The sequence below is a fragment of the Eucyclogobius newberryi genome, unplaced genomic scaffold (genome assembly GCF_026437365.1).
Source record: "Eucyclogobius newberryi isolate DKJ021-1_F unplaced genomic scaffold, fEucNew1.0.hap1 SCAF_3, whole genome shotgun sequence".
Classification (NCBI taxonomy): Eukaryota; Metazoa; Chordata; class Actinopteri; order Gobiiformes; family Gobiidae; genus Eucyclogobius; species Eucyclogobius newberryi.
Window position 1 is genome coordinate 31,343,878 of NW_027315945.1, and position 11,753 is coordinate 31,355,630.

General features: G+C 44.2%; 1 protein-coding gene across 2 annotated transcripts in view; it reads left to right on the forward strand.

Annotated features, from left to right (window-relative positions):
• zbtb7b (zinc finger and BTB domain containing 7B) overlaps window positions 1-10,866 on the forward strand; it is a 32,753-nt gene extending 21,887 nt beyond the window's left edge. For both annotated transcript variants that reach the window (XM_072460680.1, XM_072460681.1), the window contains exons 3-4: window positions 5,301-6,364; window positions 7,918-10,866. In XM_072460680.1, coding sequence (XP_072316781.1) covers window positions 5,307-6,364; window positions 7,918-8,509 — 1,650 coding nt within the window. In that variant the 5' untranslated portion in view covers window positions 5,301-5,306 and the 3' untranslated portion in view covers window positions 8,510-10,866. The remainder of the gene's footprint in view (window positions 1-5,300; window positions 6,365-7,917) is intronic.
• Window positions 10,867-11,753: the final 887 nt, after the last annotated feature.

Below are 11,753 nucleotides of genomic sequence, written 5' to 3' on the forward strand. Positions count from 1 at the left end.
TTTGTCATTATTCACACTTAAAATCATTAACATTTAGCTCCGATGTCAGTTAATCCGTGAATTTTTTCACAGTTTACATTATTTTACCTACTAATTTCACTTTTGGAACAGAAAATGTCATAATGAAGGATTATATCGAAGCTACTTTATGTCGCTGACGCAATAACCCAAACACAGGATAATAAATATATAAACTTCTATACAATATCATAAAAATACAGGCGCTGCGAGACATAAATAGTAAAATGAAACACTTTAGTGGTTAGTCAACGTCATTAATGAGTCGTAGATGGACAGACATGGTGCATATTTACACTAAAAATAGCACTTTTATTTCGTTTTTAGTTTGTTTTTCACTTACAAGTATAGCCTTATTTGCCTCATAGTGTATTTCTTTATGCAACATCGTTTGTGAAAAGTGTGAAAGTCAGAACAGAAGCTCGAAATAAGCAAATCAATCAAAGTCAAAACTACAAAGTTTCCCTGTCAATGCAAAGAAAAGCCACATAAATATTGAGCTTTGAAATATTCTTCCGACTTTACGATAAATTGATGTAATAGTCACCGTGGCGAGCCTGGTCCGAGCTCGAGTCTCTTTTCCAGTCCAGATGTTGTATAATAAAAAAACGATTTAATTAAAATGAGTATCAATATTCATTTGAAAAAGAATACAATAACACAGAAATGGGGCAAACACTGGGTTAGGGACACACACTAACACAATTAGTATAAGACAACACAGAAGATACTACTATTATTGAGTAGGGGTGTTCCAAAATATCAAAATATCGATATATCGGGATACTAAATCTAGTGATACAGTATCGCTATCGTGGGCTGCTGTATCGATATATCGCCATGAGTATTTTGTGACCGCACCACACTTTTGCTGCTTGTTATAAGAAAACCATTTGACATTTTGTCTGTTTTGACGATTCAAATTGATGCATTTCATTTTGAGTTTGTGCAGGTCGAGGTTTAACAAAGAAAAATGTTGGTAAAATGTGTCGGGTTCTTTAAAAAACAGTGATATATCGTAGAATTTCATGAGCAGTATATCGATTATGTATTGCAAAATTGTGATATCGTATCGTGAGCCGTGCGTGTGGAAAATGACATCCCATTGTCTCAAAATGTGTTGTTTTTCATCATCGTCGCATCGAGTAGCAAACGTTTTCCTCGAATCAAGTCCAAAACGTTCATATTGTGGCAAAACGCATCACGACCGCTTGAATAAAATACTGTATACAACAAATATTGACAAAGTTTTTAATGCTTTGTGTGTTAAAAACCACTGAACTCGTGTATAATTCAGAACAACAACAGTTCTAACAGTCAGTGCACTGCCGTCGAAGAAAAGAAGTAACAGTCGAAAGGGGAGGAGTCGCTTGTCATGTGACGTGCTCATAACCAGAAAAACAAATCTGATCCAGAATTTTTTTCACATCTTCCTCATCGTTTCTCTCTCCGTCTCTCTCTCTCTTTTCGCCCGTCACTTCCTCCAAAGCTCGCTCGCTCTTTCTACTGCATCTCCTCCATTAGCTTCTGTCTAAAGTATTTTTAAGATAAGATAAGATATTCCTTTATTGTCCCACATGGGGAAATTTCATTGGTGCAACGCAGGTAGATCCAGAAGAACAGATCACTTATAGGAAGTTTGAAAAACACTTTCAGTAGAAGATCTCCTATAAATAAATAAAAACTCCCATAGACAAATAAATAAATAAATAAATACCATTGCATGTGATCCCGACAGTAATTGCACATGAATATGTGTCACGACAGCACATAGATTGCACATGAATTTCACAGTAATTGCACATGAATTGCACATGAATTTCACAGTAATTGCACATATGACAGAATTGCACATCAGTATTAGGTTAGGTCAGTATTGCGACGGGATAACGTGACGATCTCCGGGTAAGACGACTGTTGTCCGCAGTTTCATGAGTTCCTCCTTTGTGGAAACGCGGTACGGCGCCGGCCGGGGGGCGGGGCCGGAGCCGGGGGGCGGGGCCGGAGCCGGGGGGCGGGGCCGGAGCCGGAGCCGGGGGGCGGGGCCGGAGCCGGGGGGCGGGGCCGGAGCCGGGGGACTCAGAGCCAAGACACATCGCAACGACACGACGAAAACACTCAATCCAGCCGAATAAAGTCAAAACAAGTTAATTTAAAGCGACTCCAGTGCGTGTCCCGATCGTTCGTGAAGTTCCTCTTTCATATAAACGTGTATATAAACGTGTACCGACGACACGCCGTACTTTAGCGCGGCCGGAGGGCGCGGGGGGGGGGGCAGGTGGGCTCGCTCGGAGCTAGCTCACGTCACAACAACACAACGAACGCAACGAAAAACGCTCAAATCCAGCCGAAAAAAGTCAAAAACAGTTGAATTAAAAAACTATTCCAGCGCGTGTCCCTATCGTACAGTAAAATAGAAAAAATATACTAACTATATTTACAAAATATAGGAGATAAAGCACAATAAGTGTGAGAAAGAAGAGAGAGCGTTTACACCGGGCTGCCAGCTGTACCAGCGCCTTATGACGTGTTAATCAGGCAGCTAAAAGGGCTCCCCTGGACTGAGGACTACGACAAAGTCTGAGGAATAAAGTCTGGCGGTAATGCAACACTTGGATGCCAACCGCCATAAAACAACAACAACAACATAAACCTTGCTCAACACCCGGTCTGGAGAGACGGGAGATGGCGGAGGAGAGTGGATCGGGGATGGAAGACATTCTGGACGGCGTGGAGGAGCAGCCTTTTCTGCCTGCACGTGCCCGGAAACGTAAAAAGTCCCTTAGCTCGTCCGAGGGTTCTGGGAATGAGCAGCAGGATGAGGCTGAAGCTATTGATATCCGGGGTGAGAGCAGAGACTGTAAGGTGATCATAAAGCTTGCACAGGATAGTGCATCCTTTAAGGAGTGGAATTCAGTGGCATTGTCAAAGAGCCTAACTGTAGCTGTGGGAGTGATCAAGAGTGCGAGTGTCCTTAGAGATGGCTCGCTGCTGGTCGTGTGCAAGGACGCGGCTCAGCAACGGAAGGCGATTGGAACTAAACGTCTGGGTGGAAAGGACATTCTTGTGTCTGATGCTGAAAGAAACACGGTCAGAGGAGTTATCGTAGGTGTCCCTACGGCGACGTCTGTGGATGAAGTTAAGGAGAATTTGACTGGAGTTACGGTGGTGGACGCTAGGCGTTTGAAGGTGACCCGGTTTGGGGTAAGATGTGACAGCTTGTCGGTAATGGTAACACTTGAAGGGAGGTGCCTGCCTAGTAAGGTGTTCATTGGGTACATGTGCTATAGCGTCAGGCCATATGTTCCGCCGCCCCTGCGTTGCTTTAAGTGCCAGCGCTTTGGGCATATTGCAGCGGTCTGTAGAGGGAAGCAAAGATGTGGTAAATGTGCAGGAGATCATGAGTATGGGAAGTGTGACGTGGGTGCAAAACTGAAGTGCTGTAACTGTGGGGAAGAACATAGCTCTGCCTACGGGGGATGCAGGTTTAGCAAAAGAGCTGCTGAGGTGCAGAAAATAAAGGTCTCTCAAGATATATCCTATGCAGATGCAGTCAAGAAAGTTTCAAGTAACGAGTTTAGAGTAAATACAGAGAGAGGAGCCAGCGCTGCTCCCAGCCAGGGCGAAATGAGAAAGGCCAGCGTGGCTCCCAAGAAGTGTGAAGGTTTCAAGAGTGGAGGTCCCAAGTGTGCAGGTTCCAGAATTAATGAGAATACCCTGGTTGTGGATAGAGAGGATTTTGTACTCTTTATGGTGGATGTTGTAAACTGTGCTGCTCAGGCTCAAAGCAGAACTGAAAGGATCAGGATCATTGCTAAAGCTGCAGGAAGATTCCTTGGAACAAAGGAGCTTGATTGGGCAGATATAGAAAACAGGCTAAAGGCGCTAAATGGGAGTCGGAGTGATGGGGGTCTGCTTTTGGGGAGTCAGAGTGATCAGAGTGACGAGATGGGGGTGGGGGTGGTCTCCTGTCCTCGCCCAGTCTCGTAGACGCACGGCTACCAAGCAGCGACATCAGTGGACATATTAAAGCCTGTAGAATGAAGCCTAAAGAATAAAGCTGTACGGTGGAAGCACCGAACGTCAAAGAAGGAGAGGAAGATGAAGAAGAGTCTCCCTGGAATAAAGCCGGTTGTTGTCTGAAACAACAACAACTATTCTAGTCACAAAGACCTCATGGGCTTTGTAACACCAAAGCAATGGAAGGAGTACTTTTACGGACTACGACAGAGTCTGAGGACTACGACAAAGTCTGAGGAATAAAGTCTGGCGGTAATGCAACACTTGGATGCCAACCGCCATAAAACAACAACAACAACAACAACAACAACCCGCTGCCCTTCACTGCCAGCACACTCCCACTCGCATAATCCTCCGCTCTCGTGACCAGCCTTTATTCCCATGTCAATCCCTAATGTATTCTCAAATATTGTGTATTATGTATTCTGTAAATTCTCAAACTGTGAGTTATTAAGAACGCAGAGCTCTTTAGAAATGTGTAATAAATGCAAAATTTGGAATAACAAGTACATAATTAATAAAAACGCAACGACGACTTTGAAATATGCTGCAAAAGGAGTTGGTTAAAGTGATATTTGTGAACTTTTCCAGGCTTTTCAGTGATACTTTTAACCGCAAAGACATTAATATTCACATTATATTGTCTGAATATCATGATGGAAATGCAAAAACAAAAGTATTGATTCATTTTTGTCAGTATTGTGGTGTTTGGGCTTCTTCTGATGGAGTTCTTTGCCATTTTAGATACAATCACGTTAGTATTGCGCTGTGGTTTACACAGTTTAGTCATGATTTAGTCCCACTTTAGCTCTGTTTTAGTCCTCATCTTGTCATGTGGAGTATGAAAGTGGAAATATCTTTACTGTTACTCGGTGTGACACGTTTGAGAACATGCTTTTGTAGCTTCTTTTTCCTATGAAGCAGAACTAATAATCCAAAAACAAGGATATAAAGTGATATGTATGAACTTTTGAGGTGACGTTTACCGTTTATTCAGCATTTGTGTGATACTTGAGTCTAATTAAGACATTAACGGGCACGTTTGAGCACATTTTTGAAGAATTGCCATGATATTGTCAGATCTATTGTGATCCGGATCATAAAAATATAAATATCATTAGTGGTAAATGGGCGTTTTCTGATGTGGTCATGATTTAGTCCAACTTTAGTCTTGTTTTAGCTGTGTTTTAGCCCCCGTTTAGTCGCTTTACTTGTTACCTGCAACTCGTTACTAACCCGCGCCGTCTTTCTTTCCCCTGCAGGCGGCGATGTCTCCAGGAGAGGACGGCCTGATTGGGATCCCCTTCCCGGAGCACAGCAACGAGCTTCTGTGCCACCTGAACGACCAGAGAAGGACGGGGCTCCTCTGCGACCTCACGCTGACCTCCCATGGGGCGCACTACCCCACGCACCGCTCCGTCATGGCCGCCGTCAGCCTCTACTTCCGCCACCTGTTCGGCGGCGAGGAGGGCGGCGCCGGCGGCGAGGGCGGCGGCTTCCACGTGTGCCAGCTGGACTGCGTTGCGCCCGACGCCCTGGACGCCCTGCTGGACTTCGCGTACACGGCCGTCCTGACCATCCCCAGCTCCGGCATGCGGGACGTCCTGCGGGCGGCGCAGCTTTTGGGGATCCAGTGTGTCGCCGACGCCTGCCGGGAGATCCTGGGCGAGACGGAGGAGGCGGAGGCGCCGGCGGAGGAGGAGCGTAAAGTCCAGCACGCCGCCCCCAAGAAGACGCTACAGAGCGAGCGCATAGAGAAGGTGTCCAGGAGGAAGACGGATAAAAAGAAGGTGAAGAAGATGGGTTCGAACCACGCCCCGGTCTTCACGCCGCCGTCGCCCCTGTCCCACCCGTCCCCCGCCTCCGACAGCCTGCGCTCCCTGCCTTCGACTCAACCCCCCAGCCCGGAGAAGGACGAGTTCCACCTGAAGTTTGGCCTTAACGGAGACCACCGGGCCGCCGTCCAGGAGCAGGAGGAGGAGGCGGCGGCGGTGAACGGCGGCCCGGGGCACTGGCTGCAGGAGCGCCCGCACAGCCACCCCTCGTCCGCCCCGCGCTCCGTCGACAAGCTCTCGGAGGAGGACGACGTGGAGGGCTTCGTGGAGGATGAGGTCCTGATGAAGAACGCCTCGATGCCGGCGTCCGTCACTCATCGAGAGGAGGAGGCGGCGGCGGGCGGAGGGAGGAAGAGGAAGTCCCAGACGCCCCAGCAGTGTCCCGTGTGTCAGAAGATCATCCACGGAGCGGGGAAACTGCCCCGACACATGCGCACGCACACGGGGGAGAAGCCTTTCCAGTGCACGGTCTGCGCGGTCCGCTTCACCAGGTACACGCTGAATACTGCTACTAATACTACTACTAATACTACTGCACGCTTAATACTACTACTAATACTACACGCTTAATACTACTAATACTACTACACGCTTGATACTGCTGCTACTAATACTACTACTAATACTACTGCACGCTTAATACTACTACTAATACTACACGCTTAATACTACTAATACTACTACACGCTTGATACGGCTGCTACTAATACTACTACTAATACTACTACACGCTTAATACTACTGCTACTACTACTACTACTAATACTACTACATGCTTAATACTACTACTACTACTACTACTACTATTACTACTACACAGTTAATACTAATACTAATACTACTACATGCTTAATACTACTACTACTACTACTACTACTACTACTAATACTACTAAACAGTTAATACTACTACTAATACTACTACACGCTTAATACTACTACACGCTTAATACTACTACATGCTTAATACTACTAATACTACTGCTAATACTACTACACTCTTAATACTACTACTACTAATATTATTACTAATACTACTATACGCTTAATACTACTACATGCTTAATACTACTACTAATACTACTACACGCTTAATACTACTACTAATACTACTACACGCTTAATACTACTACACAAGCCTATGACCTCCCCTACCCCTAGCCTCCTCTACCCCATTGCCTACTCTTCTACCCCCTGTTACATCCCCATCTTTTTCTTTCTACTTCTTCTGTCTTGTTCATTTTATCTGTGTATTAATGTGTTCTGTACGTGTTGTCCCCCCCTGTCTGTAAATACCCCCCCTTTTTTATATATGTTCAGGGTCTTTGGGTCACTGAAAAGCGCTATATAAATAAAAGTTATTATTATTATTATTATTATTATTACACGCTTAATACTACTACACGCTTAATACTACTACACGCTTAATACTACTACACGCTTAATACTACAGGGAATGTACTTTGTGTCGATTGTTCTGTCTAAATTATTACACTGTTGCTTTCTTTCGCCCCGTGATCTCCTGAAGTACCACGGCAACATGTGAGATGTACAGGATGAAATAATGAACATAAGTTATATACTATCAATAGGATTTTAGAAGTCAATGTTTTTTATTGTGCTTAATTCTGCAGCTTGTTTGAAGTATATTTACTTTTGCAGATAAATATTGTGGGATCTCAATATTTCTGTACAGTTTAGGGTCTGTCCCGATATTTATGTATGGTCTAATTGTTCAATAAGTACTGGAAATGGAGAATTGCGTTTACTTTTTCTTTGTATTAGTGGGGAACTTTTATTATTATTTTGTATTACCATCAGATTTGAGAAGTAGAATGTCAAATAATTACCTTACTAAGATACTACTAACAACTAAAGTCAATCTGCTTTTCATTCATTGCAGTTTTATCCTGTTTTTAAGGTTATAGACATGTATTTATGCCTTGAATTTGGCATTAGTATTATCGTTTATAATGATCGTTTATCGTGACATCACACTGGTGTTATTGCGCCTGCTGCTTTCTGACCTCTTCTGTTTTGTGTAGAAACGACAAGTTGAAGATCCACATGAGGAAGCACACAGGCGAGCGGCCGTACCCGTGCCAGCACTGCCCGGCTCGCTTCCTGCACTCGTACGACCTGAAGAACCACCTGTCTCTGCACAGCGGGGCGCGGCCCTTCGAGTGCCCGCTCTGCCACAAGGCCTTTGCCCGCGAGGACCATCTGCAGCGGCACCGGAAGGGCCACAGCTGCCTGGAGGTGCGCACACGCCGGCCCAGGCGAGCCCCAGAGCCGGGCGACGAGTTCGGGGAAGACGGGAAAGAGCCCCCCGTGCCTTTCTCCCCGCAGGGACACCCCTCCGGATTCCTGGCCAACGCACTTCGGGAGAGCGGTAAACTGGGCCCCGGCGCCGGCCCCCCGCTCCAAATGTTCCAGGATGAGACTGAAAGGGAGCGCACCATGGCACTGCAGGCCCTGGCACAGCTCGCGCCCCTTCGACTGACGCACCCCGCCCTCTTCCTGCGTAGCCTGGAGCTCCACGAGCGGCAGGTGGAGGAGTCGGGGCGCGCGCGCGCCTTGGCCTCGCAGCGGGGGCCCTGGGCCGAAGATGTAGCGGATGAAGAAGGAGAAGAATGAAGAAGTGTGTGTGCGTTTGTGGTAAAACATCCACGCTAAAAAAAATCTCACTCAGGTGGCTGGACATGTAACGTGCTGCTTCTAAAAGTCATGCTTTAAAAAGATGTAAAAAAACAGCAAAAAACAACAAAAAAGAGAATATGGAAAACGGGTTTATGATATACTTTAACTGTTTATCTTCTGGCTTTTGTCTTTCCTTTTCTGTTTGTCGGTTTATTTGATGTATATTGAGTTTATTTTTAAGGTGGACATGTGAGTGAAGAATGTATATTTACTGGGATATTTTTACTACGCAATATAATCTGTTGAGGTTTATTACAGGAGAATATTGTTTATGATACAAAGGTAGTTATGCAACTTTGATTCAGGTGCGTCTTCACCCCACTATCGTCCTCTGGTGGTGGAAATGTAGTTAAATGAATTAAACTTACATTGTAAGCAATAAGATCCTTTTTGTCTTTCTGGTTGGAGACAAACCTCTTGATTTGGTGCTGAACCAAAGACAAGTCGGACTTTATTCCTCAAGTCTCTAAAGTAACAGAAGAGGAGAGATTGTAGCCAAAGTTGGGTTTTCCCAACTGTGAAAGCCATGTGAGAAAAATCAGCTTCCATATTTATACTTCAGGGCCTAAAGGCTCTGTGTCGAATGCCTGACTAAAAAGGACAAAGTCTAGGTCAACAAAATGAAGACAAAATGTTATTTTTAGCCCTGTAGCACACTCCTCCTTTTGTGATCTGTCAACCAGTCTCTTTTACTGTATTTATTTTGTATTTATTGTTATTTATTGCATTTCTCCGACCTAACCCTGGACTCGACACGGTGAACACATCACTGCCTCGACTGGTGCGGTCCATCTTAAAACTTTTCCACCAACATTTTGCCCTTTAACCTTTTACGTTTTGGTACCTCCTTCCAATCCTCTCCCGACGCTTCCTTTGCACATCGGCTGCATCGGGTTGGAGCTCGAGCACATTCCACACATCTCCTCACTGCATCGTTTGTACTGTAGCACGTCCAACCGCGGCCCCAGGAGCCGCCAGGGGCCATTAGCGACGTCCTTGCTTTTTACGACCAAAAAAAAAACAAAACACAACATTTTATCATGATCACATCGTTATGCAATTTTGTAACGCAATAATGGATTAGGAAGACGCAACCTTTGTTCAGTTGTGTGTGAAGCTGGTTTAGTCTCGCTTTGTTCACCTTTTAAAGTCTGTTTATTTGCACTATAACATTTGAGCTTTCTGCCTTTCATAGTATATTTTATTACCTTGGTACCATTTAAGACTGTGAGTTCAGAGAATACTTAATATAAAAAAAAAAAGTTGTCCACGTTTTTAGTTATATACAGTATATTCTAATAAAGATGCCTTAGATTATTTGTGTTGTTGTGCTGTAACTATTCTCAGGAACTCTTGAGCATTGCACTAAATGAGTAAAGCAGAAGAAAAATGTCTGGTGCGATAAAGTCGTGGAGAAAGTTTGTCGATGTTCGATGCAAAAAAAAAAGGCTTGACATTCACTTCTTTTCCCTGGCCACGGTGGTTTCTCTCCGAAGTTACTCTCCGATTAGAGTTTACACGCGATCGTAAAGTTTCGCCGTACAATTTGCAGTGGAATACAGTCATAATCGCGACCGGTTGACTATAAAAAAAAAAAAAAAAAAAAGAATATTCGCGGTCGTAACGTGCACTTTACCGACTTCATAACAAAGACGGTGGTTTTATTGCATCAAAATGTCCAAAAAGAACGAGCAATCTCTCATTTCCATTGATAATAATACACTTTGTCTGCAAATATTCGCCTTAGTCGGTCGATAATATTCCAAACGTACGATAGAAAACAATGATAATCGTTTGTTGCGGCCTTAAAAATCCACACATTTGGCGGGAACCGAACTAAACGCGTGTCTCGCTCTATCGCGGGATGAATAAAGTCAGGATTATCTGGGCCGAGTGTGAAACTGAAGCGACCAAAGTGAGTCGGACCGTCCCGCGTTGGGCCAGTGTTATTGTCATGTCCTGTTTGCAGAGTGACCGGCGCCTCGCGGAACCCGTCGCACTGGTTTTTCGGTCCCGTGCGCGGTTGGAAAAGGTAAACACGTGTCGATGCCTGCTGTGAAGTGCGTGTCTTTCTACGCGAGCTGTTCTTTTTCTTGGCTTTTTGGTGAAGGGACGGGGGGTCGGCTCTGTACGGGCCCCACTATCAGGGATTTTGTTTGTTCGTTTCTCTCTCTCTCCTTTTTTTTGTGTCTTTTTATTCTAGTCTTTAGTGGGCCTTTTTTCTCAGAGATTTCAAGTTCAAGTTCAATCAATCGTTTCAATCATTGTAAAGAGAATAAATATATGTACGCTTACACTGTCATGTCTTTATTCAAATGAGTCTATTTCTCGGTTTTTTTGCCAATACAAAAAGCTTTTCATGAAATTATGCTATGGTTCTGGGTGTTTATTATTGAACTATAAGATGCATAGATTGTTATTTTACATTGTGTTCACTGTAAACGGCATTATCGATCCAAAACAGTTTAATAATAGGCACTTTTATGACCGGAGTCGATTTGAGGACAGAACAGTGGGCGGAGACATGGGGTAGGTGATTTTTATTGAGCCTTGAATACTCCAAACATGCACTAATCAACTCGAATAATGAAATACAATGACGAGGAAACACTTAGAACATAAAAGGTGATGAAAGTACGTGATTTGTCCCCTATAAAAGAGCCCATTTTAATGTTCTTAGTCTTGATTAACACGTTTCCGGGGCTTTAGCGTGTGATTTAAAATGCTAAATTCAACTTTATGCTTGTGTTTTTGGTCCTGGATGATTTTAAGTCACAGGACGAGGAGATGTTGTCACGCTCCTGTCTCTGTCTCACAAATCGAAGACGACAGAAATGCTAAATGTGTACAAAATGAAAGGGCAGCAGCTGAGATATTTTGGGTCTTTCCTTCCATATTTCCACCCAGAGTTATAGAGTAATAATTTACACTGAAATGAACGTCTGAAGTTCTGAACTCGTTTTCAGTCAGAGCCACAAAAGAGACTGTTTTAGTGCTCATACATTTGTACATTTTAATCAGTGTCACGAGAGAAATCGATTTATTAATATGTGAAAATCATCAAAGGAATTGGGTGATGATTTATTAGCGGTAACCGTGACAACCTGCTCCATCTGCACATCTCTGAGGTGTGTCTGAAATCATCACCGTAAACATCTTACATAACACCAAGATAATTTAC